The 19,553-nt window shown below is 36.1% G+C and overlaps 1 protein-coding gene and 1 pseudogene across 4 annotated transcripts; one reads left to right on the forward strand and one right to left on the reverse strand.

Moving 5' to 3' along the window:
• The first annotated feature begins 1,998 nt into the window (after positions 1–1,998).
• LOC111375755 lies at positions 1,999–16,912 on the forward strand. Of its 4 annotated transcripts, none has more exons than XM_022998623.1 (19): positions 1,999–2,324; positions 2,918–3,602; positions 3,700–3,788; positions 3,864–3,962; positions 4,479–5,145; positions 5,306–6,355; positions 6,523–6,604; positions 7,193–8,994; positions 9,925–10,066; positions 10,179–10,299; positions 10,428–10,511; positions 12,913–13,353; positions 13,592–13,687; positions 15,077–15,241; positions 15,331–15,510; positions 15,612–15,725; positions 15,803–15,985; positions 16,416–16,460; positions 16,617–16,912. In XM_022998623.1, exons 1-19 carry the CDS (start codon positions 2,229–2,231, stop codon positions 16,749–16,751), a joined length of 6,276 nt encoding a protein of 2,091 aa, XP_022854391.1. In that variant the 5' UTR covers positions 1,999–2,228; the 3' UTR covers positions 16,752–16,912. The 4 variants fall into 4 exon arrangements, with proteins under 4 accessions (XP_022854391.1, XP_022854393.1, XP_022854392.1 ...); XM_022998625.1 differs by having other exon boundaries at positions 15,331–15,492; XM_022998624.1 differs by having other exon boundaries at positions 5,309–6,355.
• A 161-nt stretch (positions 16,913–17,073) lies between these two features.
• Positions 17,074–19,244, reverse strand: LOC111375765 (annotated as a pseudogene).
• Positions 19,245–19,553: the final 309 nt, after the last annotated feature.

A 19,553-nucleotide genomic window follows, 5' to 3' on the forward strand; every position in this document is an offset into this window, starting at 1 on the left:
GAATGATTTGAATCATTTAAAACGTGAGACGATTATTTCTGGTCATGGTTTTTAATTGTAAACGGTCATTTTCAAAGTGTAACAAAATAGGTGTATTATGACTTTATCATATTGATTTAATTTGTTTTACATTTGATTTAAAGATTGTAAGTCAAAAATCTGGGACATAGATTTGATAATTTTTCAATTATGGTAACTTTGGAATTTCTAGTGCATTGATCGAAAAATTAAAAATCGATCCAACGAAGATCAAGAACGAATAGCAAAAAAAAAAATTGTTCGAATGGACTTGTGCAATATTGTGTAGATTCGGCACTGATTTTGCGCTCATGCCGTTTCATTTCGCATATTTGGTTGGATTCGTGCACTAAGTAGCTACATAGATTTGATCGAATTCGATTAGGTCCGAATTTTTTGAAGGGAGGGTGGAGTATTTCTGGTTGATTGGCGGCATGAGTATTGGGATGAAAATTTAAGATATCTTGCTTGAACCCAATTAGTTTTTTAATTTAATTTTTAAGTCATTTTTTATGCCACAAATTGCTTATGAAATGTTTTATTATTGTTCGAATGGACTTGTGCAATATTGTGTAGATTCGGCACTGATTTTGCGCTCATGCCGTTTCATTTCGCATATTTGGTTGGATTCGTGCACTAAGTAGCTACATAGATTCGATCGAATTCGATTAGGTCCGAATTTTTTGAAGGGAGGGTGGAGTATTTCTGGTTGATTGGCGGCATGAGTATTGGGATGAAAATTTAAGATATCTTGCTTGAACCCAATTAGTTTTTTAATTTAATTTTTAAGTCATTTTTTATGCCACAAATTGCTTATGAAATGTTTTAAATTTACTTTCTGAAATCATGAAATACATGTTTTGTTTAAGACTCATTTTTGGAGAAAATGAATTTTGTAATAGTAATTTTTTTGAAAAATATCTGATTAAAAAATAACATTTTTTTGGATTTAAGTGTAAAATTATTTTATTAGGAGAATTCACGGTTGAAAATGAGTTTAAGAAAAATGAATTTTTAGATAACAGAACTCAAGGACATAGATAACAGATTTATTCTTAATATTGCTCGTGCAATTAAGCCCTTGTTTGAGCTCCATTATTTCTATCAAAATACATTATTCAATAGTGATTTGACCTTATTCCAACAACGTATTCTTCATTAAAATAATATTATACACAAATTCAAATCATTTTTTTAATTTTTTAAACTGCACATTTCTCGTTAATACACTATTCAAAAATGCATTTTTTGTTAAGAATATAGCTTAAGCAAGGGCAAAGAATGAAATACACCAGCCTACGACCTTTTTTTAAAACTCTTTTTTTTCCCCTCGTACTCATTTTTAACTATATATTCTCACAATAAAATATTTTTCATGTAAATTCAAATTTTTCCTACTTTTTAATCATGTATTCTTCAAAAATTTTACTATTCAAAAACTCATTCTGAAAAAAAAGGCTGTCAAATAGGGGCTTAATTAAACACCAAATTCTCCTCGATAAATTTTAGATATTATTAACCAGAGAGTGAGAGTCGACACGTATCACTAAAAGGGCATTGGTTAAGCTTTATTTTTCATTCTTTTCTTTTCATTTTTATTAATTTTGTGAAAAAAAAATATCGAAAATACTCTGAAATAAGTGGTTACATGACTGAAATGAAAAGTTTGGGGACCTCAAAGCTAACAAAACTTATTTGAGAATTCAAGTGCTACATTTATAAAAGTTTAGGTATCTCGTCAGTTAATTTCCCTTCCACCAATCAACGCAATGCATGTGTATTGAAGTTTCCCGCCATTTGTGACCCTACTGTGAAGTCAGTTATCCTGTAAATCGCAATGGAGTCACATCGACGGATTAAAACTCACTGGTGGGACCCACCCAAAAAATCCTACGGTCTACATTTTCCAACGTGATGAATCATCAGTGATTGGTCAGTTCTTCCTTGAACTCCTACAAATAAATATACTTTTTCCACTCATCATTCACACAGTACACAGTGCACTCTCAACATGTAGATACAGAAATCTGTATCTACATCCTTTTGCTTCGACTTTCGTCACTGCCTCCGTTTCCTCTTTTTATATAGAATTTTTGTGAATTCTGGCTTTTTCTTGACCGGAAGAGAACCTTTTGGTTCTGATTAGTAAGTAAAACTTTACTGATTTGGGAGGTTGATGGACGAAGGTAGGGTTTTATAGGTTGGGCAAAATGGAAAATTCTTGGCAGAGCAAATGTGGTTTGGTGTGGCAACAATCATCGATGCATCCTCTGGAAGGTTCATCATCGCATGAGTTTCAGAATCAGGTATATTTTGTATAAATGCGATTTCAAGATTTTTTTTTTCTTTTTTTCCTTTTTAATTTTGCTTGCATGTCGCATTTGGTAGTGAAGTATTTCTGGCAGAGAAATTTCTCGATTTGGTAGTAGTTTCAAAGCATGCAATTAGTACAAGGATGCGGGTTTAATATGAAATGGTAATGTACTGACATTTGGGTACAGGATACAGCATTAAGTGATATATGCTGCTCTTGCATTGCTGTTTTCATTTTCATAAGCATTATTTTGTGGCTTTTGGAAGGTAAATTACTTTAAAACGACAATGACAATGCCGAATGGTGCCCCCTTTTTACTGAAAGAGAGATCAGACAATTTCATTTTGGTAAACATATGACTAAGTATCTGTCTGACTACTGTGTTTGAAGCATTTATGATCGTTGCTCCATTCGGGCATGAGATGTGCTCTGTTATCCATAGATATATATTCATCATTCAATTTACTGTCTGTATGTTATTTTCTATAGACATTCTATAGTGTTAATTTATCAAATTAGTCTTCCCAAATTATTTCAATTTTATAACGACTACTCTATGAAGCTAAATTCCTCTCCTTGCTCCAGCAAGAACAGTTTTTGACTGCAAAGCATCTTTCTTGTTTGCAACTTCCACAAGATTCAATGCCATTGGCCCTTGAAATGATTCAAGAACCTATATTTTTGAATTCATCAAGTTTCTACAAACCAGGCAATGCGGAGCTTGGAACTCAGTATTTGTCTCTACTTTCTGGGCCTTCATCGTGTTTGCCTTGTGATTTGCAGCGATTATCACATCCAAAGCTTGTTGTCAATTCCAGACAAGTTCCTACAAATAGGTCTGCTGCTGGCTCTGCTATGGGAAGGGGAGTTTCACTTCTTCCTAGTTGGTTGTGGCTACAAAATATGGACAGCCAGAATGTGAAATCTGGGGCAGATTTCTGCCCAGTTATTTCATCCAGTGCTATGGTAAGTTCGAACCATGCCAATAGTTCTGGTCTAATGTTACTTCAGGCTGCAGAGTTAAATCTTCGGAAATCAGAACTTGCTAGGGTAGTAGTGTGTGAAAATCCCCATGAGACTGATTTGGTAAAGGGTTCTTCTTCTTTGGGGGTTGATAATCCTGGTGCAACCTCTGCTAACGTCTTGAAGCTCCAAAATGGTGCTAATGTTGTAGCATCACAAAAAGTTCCTTTAGAAATTGGTTTTTCTGGTTGCAGTCAGCCACCTAATCTTCCAAGTGGTTGTCCACGCGTATTTTGTTCAGGCACAAGTTAGTGCTTCTAACTTGATTCCTTGTTTTTGCTTAAAAGATATTTTCCTTGTGTATTTTGTAAATCTGTTCTCATTGGTTTTGATAATTTCAAAAGGTGGAGATTTATGTCTTAGCAATACTGGACTTCTTGGCGTTGTTTGCTTGTGCCATGGGCTTTATATGTCTATTTCTAAATTCTTAGAGGTAATTTACCTTTGGATTTTTTCTGTTTTGCATTGTTCATGTTAGAAACGTTTTTGAACTGCAATTTCTATGCAGCATTCTGGTTTATACAATGTTAATCCCGCGAACGCTGTTTGTATGGACAATGGAGACACTATAGCACACTGGCGGAAGACCTTCTTTTCAAAAGTTGGGGTAAGTTAAGGGCAGCCTGTCTGTTTCTCACAACTTGCATTCAAGAAGTGGTGTCCTGCATGCGAATTTAGATGAGAGAAAGAAAAATATTTAAACTGTTACTTATTTCTTTTGTTGATTTGAGAACTCAGTAGTTTTATATCATATACAACTTTATCAATGTTGTCTAAGACTCTGACAATGACTAGAAACTATATTTAAAGAATTACCTAAAGGCGCCCACGTAACAGCTATCCAACAACATTTGGTATTAATTTAGTGAAGTGGTACTTTCTTAAGATCTGATTGTTTTTGCTTACACTTGGTATCTGGTGCATGGCATAGACCCAGATTCATACGGATCTGAAGAAGGTATATATTTTAAGTCCAGCACATTTTTTTCCTTCCTGTTTTCTACCTACTTGTGTCACAGCCTTGGAATTGTATTCGATCTTTGGAATTGAAAACTGTATCTTTTATTTACATGTTTTTGAAGCAATAGGAACACTGAGTGGTGATGTTTTTATGATGCTTTAGATTAGGATACCGGAGGATGACAAAGGTTGGGATTGGCCTGAAGGATTTTCAGCAGCTCCTGGTTTGACAAATCATTTTATATCTAATATACCAAACAACACCGGTTTCTTCAATGAAGTTTGTCCAGTGGGGATGTCAGGTGGCTCTGGGCAGACACAATACCATGTTACATATTTGAAGGATCGGCACAGTGGTAAAAACATGGTTGATGGATTTCAATACAACGGAAAACAAGGAAATTCTCAGGAATGTAATAGTTCTCTTTTCAAAGGTTTCATCGGCACATCTCAAAGCCATTTGCATCATGGAGATAAAATGTGCCCATCAAATTCAGTTGGCACAAGAGGTCCAGACAAAGCTTCTGAGCCCACTACAGCTAAACTTGATTCAATCTTAAAGAGTGCAAGCCCATTTTATGCTCTTCCTAATTTTCAAAATGTAAAATGCTCTGGCAAGGGTTCTGATGTCAGTAGGAATATTAGTGCCCTCAAGGAGGGGTTGTCTGTTTCTTCTAATATTGAGTTGAGACTTGGCCAACTGCCAAAGCATAGTCAAACATTGGGAAGTTCAGCTCCACTAGGCTTTGGACTTCATTTGATGGGCACACAATCAGGGCCCCAAAAATCATTCTTGTCGGACCAGCTTCTGCACGAAAGTCTTTTAAATGGTTTCTTCTTAGACTTTATTACTTTAATACACACACACACACACACACACACACACACACACATATTCATTCACCATACAACAATGGCTGTTTACCTTTTCAAAAATTTTATTCTAAATTTGTTTCTGGAAAATGACCATGCTTAAACTGTGTCATGCAGCAGGCAACTACAGGGTATCAGGAGTTGAGCGACCTCAACAGATTGCAGATATCACTTCTAATACAAGTGAAAGAAGAGAAACTGTCCAATTGAACCATGTACCAGGAGCCTATAATGCATTTGTTGATTATCGGATAGATTCATATAATGGTGGTGTTGGAAGAGATGGTTCGGTAATTCACCCATTGTTTTCATGCTTCAAAAATCCAGAGGCAGAAGTACAATTCAGAAATGTTAATGATATAGCCAATGGCAGTCATGTTGTCACCGAGAAATCACATAGTGAACCTCATGCTTCCAAATGTGACCAACATTGTTTTCCTTGGAGTAGAGTTGCAGGAAATATCATGGAATCTAATGCTACTATGCTAAATGCACAGAAGCAGGTGAGCAAAGGACAAGGAGGTGAATGTGCCGTAAACAACTTACTTGCTGCAGCTGAATTAAATTTTGGACTCCACAAGCCGCGTAAGGAAAGTCTAAGCACCTTTAATGTTGTTCCAGAAAAGGGTGATATCACCTTTTCAGCCTTTCATGAGAAATGCCCTACTGTATCTCCGAGGTCTTCTGTGATTAATAATGAACCTAATGCTACAGACACCTTAAACAATTCCTGGAAGATTTCCCCTCTCTCTCATGCTGGATATTCTGCAATTGGTTATCCTAGATCAATCAATAGTACCATGAATTCTGGGGCTACAATCTCATTGACAAGTTCAGTTTGTGTTGAAAGTACAACCCCAGCATTGTTAAAGAAAAATTTTAGTGGAGTAAACCCTGGTATACTGGATGAGAATATGAAAATGCTCTCAGTGCAGAACATGTTGGAATCACCTAATAGACATGCTACTGCATCTGTTAGAAATCTTCAAGAGCCAGAGATGGTCAATAAACGTTGTGCAAAACCACAGGTGACTGTTTCCCCAGTGATATCAAAAGATCATATGCAGGTACTCATGGGTACAAGTGTGCCAAAAATGTCTGAAGTACTGAAATCCTCTGCTACTTGTTGGAGAGGTCTTAATGGTGAAAAATTAGCTCTTCCGACAGGTAAGTGCCACCTTTTGACATTTAAATTTTGGAATTGAGGACAAATGTTTTAGGTGTATTTTGTCTCTTCTTTTCCTGTACAGCTACCATAGTGACTAGTGCTTCTGAAAAAGAATGTGACTGAATTTTAGATTTAAATAAATGGTGCAACTTCTCTATACTTTCAGAAGGAACTTTTCATGCTGAAGATGGTGGAGTTCCAAGCCAGTGCTCTTCCAATCTTCATCCTATGGAGAAGCTTTTCTTAAGGTGACTTATATTGACTTACCTTTCTTTTTCTAATTGGTAAATTTATATAAAAACTATCAGAATTCTCTCCTTGGGTCTATAATTGCCTCAAAAGGTCCAATATCACCAAGGTAGGCTAGATCATGTACAAAAGCATGCGAGCCAGCATCCAGCAATTCTGTCGCTTAAAAATAATTAGTCACTGTTTCGTGCCTGAGACTATTATGATGTCATGTCAAAACATTAATTATATGTTTCAACATATGGGCAAGTTTACATTTTCTAGAGGAGAGCAATTAATTTGCTTGTATGAATCCCTTGTGGTCGTATGTGTGTTTCTTGGTTTGCTATGTCCTCTCTTAACAGAAATAACTTTTCCGAAATGTATTAGATGCACACCTGCATATCTAACTGGAGTAACTGTAAGAACATGGACAGAAATTGTTGCCTAAAAGTGTTCTTATTAATAAATATATACTCTGTTTGTACCTATAATTTCAAATCACATGTTCATGTGTTCAAAGATGATTTTTCCTGAGTAAACTGTGACTTATCACATTTGCACCTCCTATCTAGTTTTCCTAAAACTCTCATCATAATAAAATTCAGACTTGGAGGAAATAAAAGAAACATCACTTCAAGTGAGCAAGAGGTACCCTTTCAAGGGTTGCCACATGTCTATACCCCAGAGAAGTGCAGTTATTCTGTTCACGCGCACTGTTTGGCTGGAAAATATGACTTAAAGGGTAGCGTGTTTTGTGATTCATTAAATGATCAGGAAGGAATTGTTAATGGAAGGTCCAAAAGTTTGTTTAGATCAATGTTGGATGGAAATTCTATTTTCTCAAAGGAGAAGGCCATATCATTCTGTGACAATGAAAATTTACTGGCCGAAAACATGGAGACAGTTCAATCTCGTTCTTTTCAGAATGTGCCAAGTGGTGTGTTGGAGACCAGCAGTTCAAAAAGGAAACACCAGCAAGCTGGTTCGTTTAATAGTAATGGAAATGTAGAGGACTCTGGTGTTGATGCTGCTAAATGTTTTACTAGATCTTCTCAAAATGCTGAGCCATTAAAGGAACAAGAATTGTCTAATGTTTCTTCTGGATGTTCTGCTCCTGTCGTTACTTGGGTGTCCATTGAGGTTAACAGGAGAGATTCCTCTCCTGTTGATACTGGGGATGTCAGATGTACAAACGATATTGTTGTAGACGAAGGATCAAGAATCGACAAAAACTGGTCCTCTGATGACTCACTTGATAGTGAACAAAGTGCTGATTTCTTTGGCTCTGCTCCTAGAAAGAGATCTTCTCGTAGTCTCATTGAAGAGCTTAGATTCCAGGATTCACTAAAACTGAAAAAAGTACAAAATGAAACCCATGCTAGCTTCAGCAATCAAGAAGAGAGCGATCACGTGCCAAATTTTAAAAAATCCAAAAAAATGAAGAAAACAGTAAAATGGAAAAAGTTGGATGCAGCATTTCCTGTCTCTGGTCAGTCTTCCAATAATGGATCTTCAAAATGCACTGAGGATTTTGTGCACAACTCCAATTGCGTCTGGGATATGCAGGCGCCTCTTGGACGTAAGCAAAAAGGTCCCAACAACTGTTCATGTTCTGTTGAACCTAGTATCAAGCGGAGGAGATCTAGATGGCCTTCCTCCAATTCAGTCTCCAGCCATGGAGACTTGTATAGAGGTTATCAAGTAGAGCAGAAAATTGAGACACGTATACATTCCAGAGTTGATGATGATACTTATGAATCTCCTGAAATATTAGGTAAGAAAAGGTTAAAATTAGATGGTGCTGCTGCAACTAGTAAAAATCTGTGCAGGCCTTGTTGTGACAATGCTGAAGTAACTGCAAATTTCACATCAGTAGATTGTCTTAGTAATTCTCTTGATCTGCCTTTGGACTTCTACAAATGGATGGCTAGACCAGTAGTTTTTGGGAAGTATGGCATTATTTCTAATGGAAATTCATCGAAACCAGCAAAAATTGTACCCCTATGGAAGATTCTTGAAACTACAAGAAAATATGATGACAAAAATGTAAAGGCGAAATCAACGTCAGCTAAGAAGCTGAAGAGGATGAGCATTAGGCATGTGAAGGAAACATTTAGAAACAAGGATGTACTGAAGAGTGAATATCATGATGCATCGATCGTGGGAAAGAGTGGAACCCACAATTTGGTAACTGTTGAATTTGAACCTCATCATTCTATTGGGGAAACAGAGACAGCACCTCACCGTGCAATCACTGGAAATGATGAATTGTTACATATTTTAGAAAAGAGAAGGAATGACAATTGCAGCAAGAATCATTCCATTCCTGACAGCAGCTTTACTTTTCAACTGAAGACAAAGTACAAGGAAGTTCGCAAGCGCAGCCTTTATGAACTTATAGACCAAGGTATATGTGAAGGAATTAGTTTTCCTCAGCTTTAAAGAGAGATCGGTTTTATAATTTAGCCTTGTTGACGCTGATAACACTAGCAGCCTGTGCCATGTGTCCACAAATTGAAATAGCTGTACACACATTTTTCTGGTTAGGATTCCGGCTCCTATCATTTTTAGATTCTACAAATTTTCTTTAGTTTGTTCTTTGAGGCTTTTCCTGCTATAAGAAATTTCGTTAAACGTGAATGATCAAAGAAAAAAGGAAGATATATAGCCCTTGTTTGATCCCCATTTTTACAAAACTCAATTTTTTCAAACCTTATTTTCAACTACACATTCACATAATAAAATATTCTACATGTATTTTTTATCTATTTTTTAACCACACATTCTCAAAAAAATAACTATTCCATAATCTATTAACACCAAATAACAGGGCTCAAACAAGGGCATGATGTCTTTTAGTTCATCCATTCTTTTCAATTGGTTTTCCCTTCCTTATTTTTGATTTCACTTAACTATACTCAGTTATTTTTTCGTTAATGTCATTGGTCTATTGTAATTTTTCTTCTTTATAGTTGGTGGATGCATAGATATGTATAATCTCTTGGTACTAAGTACCATGCCGCCAGTTATATGGATATGGAGAAGTTCATTAGTGACAGTGGAATAGATGTCTAAAACTTGCTCTTCTTCGTTGTTTTCTTGTAACCAATATGTCAAAGGAAATGGAAAGAAGCACCATGTGGTAACTTAGAATGAATTGTAACTGATTTCTATATAATCCTTTGGTTTCTGGTACTCGGTACTCATCTAAGCACTGGTTATTAGTAGAACTCAATGCTTGACTAAGAATTATTCATCAATGAAATACTTCTCTATAGTACGTGATAGCATTTATTTTCCACTTCTGTTGCATTTTAACTTGATATATTTTCACCAGGGAAGGATTCTGAAGTTACAAATTCTTCTATAATGAAGAATCCGGAATATTTATTACAAACATCCCACAGACGTGTGGGGGAGCTGATGCAAAATTCAGAAGATGATAAATTTCTCTATAGTGAAATGCATAATGCTAAGAGGTGAACAATCTATTTATAGCTGTGGAATTTTTTTACCTGCACAGTGCTCTGATGCGAATCATGAACTTCAGTAATTACATTAATTGACCTATCATCGTGGGTAACGGCACAGATGCAGAATGAGGCAGCTATATGAATCTACTCAGAATTTGGATGCATTATGCTGTGTTTGTGGAAGTTCAAACAAAAATAAATCTGACCAATTATTAGAGTGTAACAGGTGCTTTATCAAGGTATGTATTACTGAATGCATTTTCTATTTCTATTTTCTTCTTCTTTCACCTCCCCTGTTAAGTTATTACCCTTCTTCTGTGGCTAGAATCGATTACGCTACTGAAAAACTAACAAGCTTACGACTCAGGTGCATCAAGCTTGCTATGGCATTTCGAAAGTCCCGAAAACTCAATGGTATTGCAGACCATGCAAGACAAATTCAAAAAACGCCGTAAGAATTTGTCATCTGCTCCATTTCTCTTTCTCATGCCCCATTTTTTGATAAATTCCATTTATTTTTTTTGCCTGCATGCATGTAGATCCGTTAACACCTTTTATCATAATTAGACCATTTTTCTACGGTCAAAACTCATCCAACCTGGGTGAGTTTTATATGAAACAAGCCCTGGACCGGTTTGGAATTATGTGTTTATTATTGCAAAATTTAAGTCTTAAGTATCCAGTCGAACCAGTACCTAAATATTTGTTTGTCGTTCATTTAGTTTTAAAAAGCAAGATAAATTTTAATATTTAAATTAATGAATGATTTTTTTATAGTTTGAATAAATGGATTTTTACGGTCGAACCATGATATTGAATTTATTGTCATTTTGGTTTGCTCATGTTTTTGTTAGAAAAATGTTTTATATAAATTATTGATCCGATCTTAACCCACTTGTTGGACCAGTGACTCGATTGTCGAACCAGTAACTTGCTGACCCAGTTCTTAGCTGGGGCAATGAGTAGGTTTGATCATATAACTGTGCCTTTCACACTTCTACTGCAGGAAAATGTTGATGTATCTTTTCTTCCTTGCTGTGCTTGGTGCTCAACTAGTTGGTCAACCTTAGAGAATTTATCTTATTCACTTTAGCTACAATGACCCATAAAATATTGCAATGTTCATAATGTCTATTTTTACATGTTTTGGATAATTAACTGATCTATAACTTTGGAGTTGATATTAACCCATGGTTTGTGGGTGAGATAAACAGTCAAACTGCCTTCTGCATCAAGTATTACTAAGGAGGTCAGGGAAATTCTTTTTCTAGATCTGAGACATTTACTCCTTGTCCTTTGACTATCTTGTTACGTCTGGGAACAGTCATGTTTGCAGATAACAATCTTCTTCTCCTCTTGCTCTTAGTGCTGTAGGAGTACATACTCGATAAACAAAGCCGTCGAGATTTGTTTTGCATATAGAGAAGTAAATGGTGAAGTGATCTTATCATTGAATCTGTACTTTTTGTTTTTTAAATAACAAATGGGTATGTCACAGTATGTTAAAAATGAAAATGAACTTCTGCCTAGAAGCTCCAGGTATAAACCTAGCGTGAAGCTTGTTTCCAGAATAAGCCTTGTAGCCCTAAGCCCTCTACTTCAAGAAGGCTCATTTGAGAAATAGATTGCGTTACAACTGAAAGTAATAAATGTCGTGGTTGCCTTGGAGCTTGCCTATAGCCCTGAAGCTGCAGCAACTATTGCTGGGGGAACATTTCTGTATGATTGTTCCTAAATTTTTGTTAATGATGAATATTGGAGAATGTAAAAAATTTCATTCACAGTATACCAGAAGCTGGCAATTTACTTGAGTACCCTTGTGCTACCAGTAGATCTAAAAAATTACAACTATAGAGACACATTTTTATATATTACTGCATACCCCAATATTTGCATAAAAGAGAACAACATTAGTGAAGGAAAAGGGGGTAAAATATGGAAATGTATGGTGAAATGCTTTTTACACTTACGTCCTTTTTCTGTCATCTTTTGAAAAAGGTTGCCTAGAAAGATTGTCCAGTTGTCTAGTGATGGACCTAGCAGTCACAAAGTTCACCTAGGAATTGTGAGTCTGTGACAACTGTGATTTTTCTTGAAAAAATATGTTCTGATCATTTTTAGATCAAAACATATATTATTTTTTATTGGAGCAAGAATGACAAAGACTAATATGTGAGCTTTAAAGAAAATACTCCGGTAGAGCAACAATCTATACATTTATTTCTGAAAGAAATTATTAAATTTAATTGGTATACTAGTTTGGTGATTACCAATGCTTAAAGATTTTCATTAATTGGGAGCCTTTCAGTTGAGACTATAAAGAAACTTATGGCTTTAGGAGAGGCAGCAGAAAAAAATTATTTGATGGTGTAAATTGTTATTCAATCAGGTAGAGTTGTGCCAAACTGGCCATCGGCTATCAATTAATTGCCTTTTCACAGCAAGCATGCAAAATTTTAAGTACTGACGAGTGAATCAGAAATCTTAGGACATAAACTTTAAAGAGAATGCTTGATACAGAAACAAGTTCAACATTATGTAACCCGTTTGTCGGTTATCATCAATTCAAGTGCAGAAAATTTCTTGAATTACGAAATGACCGAGTATGGTACAAACTGAAGGTGAGATGAGGTCACAGACTAATGGTGGAGGTTCTGGTGGATGAAGAGAAAAATCATCGCATCTTTGCGTGTAATGAATTGTTTAGATTCTGATATTGGTCATCTACTCTATATTTTTCCATTTTTCAACTTTAAATTCAAGAATGCACAGTTGACATAAGCAATATTTTTCCAATTTATTGCATAAGTTCTACTTTTAATGTGCTAGTGTTGCATTGTGTTGCCATTTAGGTTTGTGTTCTCTGTGGATATGGAGAAGGGGCCATGACTCAGGCTCTACAAAGTCAGAACGTTGTGAAGAGCCTTCTGCAAGCTTGGAATGCTGTGCATGAATCCAAGATTAACATAACAATGTCTACAGATCATTCAGGTTGTCAGTTGAGCGCAATGGCTTCTGGAAGTGATTCTTTTCCTGTTATGAGACTGGCAAAGTCCTCTTCGGTGTCTGCTTCCAATATGAATCTCTCGAATCGTTTGGGCATTGTTGACAATTCATCTTCTCCTTGTAACTTGATGTTTCAGAACAGCGTAACAGCTGGTGTTCTTGACTCAACTGTAAAGCAGTGGGTCCACGTGGTTTGCGGGCTTTGGACGCCAGGAGCTCACTGTCGAAATGTTGATACTTTGAACACATTTGATGTTTCTGACGCTTTATCTTCTAAAGATAATGCGGTAAGAACAAAACAAACGAATTGGAGAGGATTCAATATGATTTACTTAGTTATTCTTTTTATCCTGGCTGGAAATCTTAAAAAGGCTATATTTTTTGTCGTTTCTGAGTTTTTATGGCCTCAAAAATTGTGAGCAACGACATTATAGTTTTCAACTAGTAAATTTTACAAGGTTGTAGATTCATAGACGTTTATTTGTATCAATGCATAGAAACATTCTCAATGTTGTTTCTTTCTAGGTTTGCTCAATATGCAGCCGACCAGGTGGCTCTTGCATACAATGCTGGATTTTGGATTGCTCTGTTTGCTTCCATCCATGGTGTGCCCATCAAAAGGTTTGCTTTCTTGATATTTTAATTTTCCAATTCATTATATATCAGAGTACCAGGACCAATCAAATTTCTATAACAGTTCAGGATGTCTTGTACTCTGGTAGAATCAGCTTATGATGTCCACTCATATTCTCCCACTTACCTGAGGCTCAAATTACAAGGGCTTGCAGTTAGCTAACAGTGACTGATAATGTGAACTGATCCATCACATTGCAGAACTAAATTGATATAGCATGCTAGTGTATCCATATTCAAATTATGGGGGTGTTTGAGCCACATTATTTTGATAATAATCCATTCTTGAATAGTGTATTGATGGGAAATGTGTGGTTAAAAATTAAGGAAAAGTTTTTGATTTGCGTGTAATATTATTTTATTGAATAATGTGTAGTCAAATCACTATTTAAGAAAGTATTTTTTTGGAATAATGTGACTCAAACAGGCCCTATATTTCTTGAGTGAAAGAGAGATTCAAATATGTTATTGATTCTCGACAAGGTTTAATAAGAGACATTGTTCTGTGAAATGTAGGGATGCTCCTCTACTCCTATCCTATACCTAATTTTAATGAATCAAATGACACTAACACAATAGTGTTCCACACTATGAACTAAAAATTGCACCATCACTGAGGAAGCACCATTTCCACGAGGTGCTAGAAATCCTGCCATAATTGAAGGTGTAATCAATCCTTTAAATTTGGGCCTTATATTGAGGTGGCTTGATGTAGGGTTCTTATTGATCAAGTTTTTAGCATTTCTTATTTGAACAACAAAAGGATCTAACTGAAGGTCTGTTTTCTTTTTACCTTCATTTTCTATTGCTTACTTTGCTCCATTGTGGGGGTCCCTGAGGTGCTTGCACGAGAATATCCTCTATTTATGTAAAATCTTGTGCCTTTCCTACTTTGATGATTAATCTTGAGTTTTAATTATTTTCTGCAGATTCCTCTAGAATATCCTGGTTTTTCTTGTAGTTATTGATGTTGCATCAAGCAAGCCTTTGCAATGGCATGTGAAACTCCTTGAGACTCCCAAAAAATTTGCTTGGTTGTCTGCTGAAAGCTGTTTGGACATAAATCTAGACAGTCACAGCAATGAATTCTCTTCCCTCTGGCTAATTAAAGTGGCGTTTGTCACAAACTAATATGATGATATCTGAATGACTTCTGCTTAGATATTCCACATAAATACTTAATTCTTAAATGGCTACAGCATTTCAACTTTCGTAAAATTGACACAGGACAGTGCTGGTGATGGAAATTGAATTGGTATATGTTAATGCCAGTTTCTGACAATGGGCACTTTTCATTGCTGAGACATTGAACGTGTACAAGTTTTTGTCTATGGTCTCTTCCAAGTAAAAATAATATTGTAGCTCCATTGTCAACAGGGACTACTGCAAACTGAGGCTGAAGGTAGTGACTCTGAGAATGTTGGCTTTTATGGAAGATGCATGCTTCATTCAACAATCCAGCAGTTGATTCCTGGTAGTTATCCTGTTAGCACCGAAAGTTTTCATTCTGGAGAGAAGGGCTTAACCTCTGCTCGAACTGAGGTTTGCTGCTCATGAACCAGCTGATAGATCTATTTGCTGATTAGAAAATTGTTATTATTTTAAACTAATATCTGTTTTATGCTCATTAGGGTTACAAGCATCAAAAACACAAAGGCTTTTGGCATAAATTTTCTCAAGAATCTGATAGAAATGGTAGTTGCCACGTTCCTCAAGGGCAGCTTAATGCTTGGGTGCATATAAATAGACAAAAGCCACACAGAAAAGGGTATCCAAAGCTTCCAAGTTCTAGAGTTGAGTCTGATTATCGGGTAAATTTGATTTCTACGGTATCTGTTGAGCATATTAAAGTAGTGCAGTAAGTTATTATTTTGTCACATTTAATTTTTTGTATCTCTCTTATTACTTGTAGAAAGAATATGCACGCTATAAACATTCAAAAGGTTGGAAAAATTTGGTGGTATACAAGTCAGACATACATGCTCTGGGTCTCTATACATCTCAGTTCATCTCTCAGGGGGCAATGGTTTAATCCTCTATTTTAACTTATGGGATCATTTCAATTTTTTCTGAAGTTCAATATCTGATTTACTGTCTTCACAGGTCGTTGAATATGTAGGTGAGATAGTGGGGCTCCGCGTGGCAGACAAAAGAGAGCGTGAATATCATTCTGGAAAGAAAGTGCAGTACAAGAGTGCTTGCTATTTCTTCAGAATAGATAAAGAATATATAATTGATGCCACCCGTAAGGGGGGGATTGCCCGGTTTGTGAACCATTCATGTAAGGTAAATTTCCAATACCTTGATTACTTTCTTACAAACAAATGCTAGTTCTTTCAAACGAAGTCGAGTAATTGCTCATCTTAACATCAGCTCATAGTGTGAAAACTGCCATGGCCCCTAGGCCCTGCAAATTGTCACCATTGTTGTTCATTGGCAACTAAGTTACTGTGTTTGCATTTCTCTGCCTCTGAAAATGATCTTTGCCTTGGCTCTTCGGCAAATATCTGGGACCCAATTGTGATTTCTAGAAACTTGACCACATGTTTTCGCCTTGTAAGAATGTGAGTTTAGGAATTTTATGTATTCAACTGATCCACTCATCAAATATAAAAATGGATAGAGTTTTACACACGCCACACCTTTTTCCAATGGCTTTCTATGAATTTTAGTTGAAGCGACTGTCACTGTTTTTTTCTTTTTGTTGCTGGACCAGCCAAACTGCGTTGCCAGAGTTATTTCTGGGAGAAATGAGAAGAAGGTAAACGTTCCTATCCCTGCACGTTAGCTTTTCTTATGGTCATGAAGCCAAACGCTAACACAATAGGGACAATGCACGGTATTTATAGAAGGCTGTTATAAACAAACTGAAGAGTTTCATTCTGGGTTTTGAGTAGTATTAAATTGAAATATGCAGGTTGTGTTTCTTGCTGAAAGAGACATATATCCTGGAGAAGAGATAACATATGATTACCATTTTAACTATGAGGATGAAGGTGAAAAAATTCCTTGCTACTGTAACTCTAAGAATTGCAGGCGTTACCTGAATTGATAAAAACTCTTCCATTTTTGTATGTATTTTTATGCTGCTAAACATCATATCGAACTGATAATGGCTATTAATTTTGGCATCCAATGCTTTGTAAAGACTGAATGTATATATTTCTCAATGGCAATTGATATGAAAATCGTCAGCATTTACTGGTTAAATCATTCACACAAGTTTACTACGAGCGATACAAGAATAGCAAATCTGTTAGAGCATTCTTCTTCCAAAGCAGGGCACATCTTGTGTTCTAAGAACCCCATTTTGGTAGATTAGGGGTGGCTTCATTCACCATTTTCACCAGGGTAACATGCCATTTATACGTTAATTTAAGGAATCTCGTCGATGGAAACAGCACTATCTAATAGACCTAATAAAGCTTATGGAGTTTATTTGGCAATTCAGTGTGCTGGCTTATAAGCAATTTTAGAGAGAGCTTATAAGGAGTAAAAAGTTCGAGCTCATAAGCAATGCTAAACTAGGTGAAAAGAATGTACCACACTTTGAGGGACCCCGGTAGGTGGCAGTGGAAGGTTTCTTGGTGGCCAAACTTTAGAATACGATTGTTTGTCGAATCTCAACTCTCCAATCCTTCCATAGGTTAAATTACCCTGAATATTGGAACACATTAAAATCTAAGAAAATGAGCATGAAAAATAGCTTTTAAGCACGAGTAGACTATTGGTTCAACATACCTGCATATCATGGTCATATCCGTAAGTATAATGAATAATGTATGTCTTGCCAATTTTTGTATCCAAGGAGGCTGTAGGACATTCTAAAGATTGTGACTAAATTCAATGGCAGCCAATCAAAATATAAAGACATCAAAATTTACCAAACCTGAATCATGAATTCCTTATGTAAGATGTTAAGCACCCTGTGGAATGCTGATGCAACAGCATATGCATACCTGTGTTTAAGAAGGAATAATTAGTGGACGAGAAAACTATAAGGTCCGGTTTGGAAACTATTAAGTTGCTTACATCTCAAGAACCCAACCAAAAGCTTTATCTGCTTGAGGATCCTTCTTCCTTGCCAAGGAAATATTCATCCATATTGGAGTTATCGTTTGTAGAGCATCCTTACATATTGGATATGTATATATAGAAGGTAGAAAGATGTTAATACAATACAAATGAGCCTTGGGGTATGCTTGGCAAGCAGGAATCGAGTACAATAAACAAAGTTTCAGCTTCTTGTTCATATTTAATATTGTTCATTATTATCCAATCTAACTTACCAAACAAACAATTACAGAATATAAAATACCTTTTGAACAATCACGGTGGAATTTCCAATAGGATCAATGTTTGTTATTCGTCCCCTTTCCTCGGGGAAGAACTTCCGAAGTACAGACTCAAACTTCTTGGGCTCAATGTAAAAGAAAGGGAATGCAGCCTCAAAGCCGTCTCTAGACAAGTTTGGTATGGGCTTGACAATAATGTGATCTGGCTCCGCCATTAATATATAGCTGCATAATGTTAACATGCATATGATACTATTTAATTGCCTGAAGGGCAGAAATTGACGAGAAGATTGAATTTATTGACATGTATTTCCGTACTCTTCTTCAATTTGTGCTTGTTGAAGCCACTGCACAAAGGCCCAAGGTCTGTTCAAGACTATATATCCCTGAAATTGCAACACTCCGTGACAGAAGAAAAAAACGTGTCTTTTTCTAATGGCTAAATACTTTTCGATGAGATGTTTCAACACTCCTCAAACTTCCTTAACGTAATCGAATCGTAAATAAAATTAAAAAGGTAGTGAAGATTAACGGGAAAAAAAAAAAAAAAAAAAAAAAACCTATGCCCAAGGTCTGTTCAAGACTATATATCCCTGAAATTGCAACACTCCGTGACAGAAGAAAAAAACGTGTCTTTTTCTAATGGCTAAATACTTTTAGATGAGATGTTTCAACACTCCTCAAACTTCCTTAACGTAATCGAATCGTAAATAACATTAAAAAGGTAGTGAAGATTAACGGGAAAAAAAAAAAAAAAAATAGAAACCTGATGTACGACAGATGAGAGGGGCTGAGCAACAAAAGTGGGTATCTCATCCATGAAGCGAAGATTGTCCAGAATGCAAGATTCTTGTAAAGCCACCCATCTCAGAATTGTGCATATCCTTGTGTTTCTTGAACCAGTAATACATCACCCTGCATTGCCATGTGCTGTATATCGAGTCTGAAGCTGTCACTGAAGTGTGGAACAGCCTCTTCTTTTTCTTGAATCTTGATGTCGACGACGATGAAGATTTTGTGGTCATCTTGATCATGGGTTCTACTTTATTTCTTGAAAATGATGAAGATCTTGATGGGTTTAAAGGGCCTGGGAAATCTTGCTTGAGGGGTGCATTTGATGATATGATTATGTTGTATATTAGCACTACTGCTGAAAATANGTTTAAAGGGCCTGGGAAATCTTGCTTGAGGGGTGCATTTGATGATATGATTATGTTGTATATTAGCACTACTGCTGAAAATATTGTCATTTGTAAGTAAAAAAAATTCGTACGCTTCATACTATTAGGAGAAGTGCAATCAAACCCTTAAATTACCCGTGACTAAGAAACCACTTTGAGCACTAATGGTTTTCAAGTGCAAGTTCACGATCGAGCAGACGAAGAAGGCGGGATGGAGGCAAATGGCAAAACTAACGAAGGTTTTGAAGAAAGAGATGAAGTAGAAATTTGTTTATATATTGTCGGCGGGTTGGGGTGGCTGTAGGAGAAGGTTTTCAAGGTAGAGCAGGACAAGAAAATTAATTGGAAATTAAATTATGAATTAATTGATTTACTTGA

Source organism: Olea europaea, unplaced genomic scaffold (genome assembly GCF_002742605.1).
Source record: "Olea europaea var. sylvestris unplaced genomic scaffold, O_europaea_v1 scaffold1412, whole genome shotgun sequence".
NCBI lineage: Eukaryota > Viridiplantae > Streptophyta > Magnoliopsida > Lamiales > Oleaceae > Olea > Olea europaea.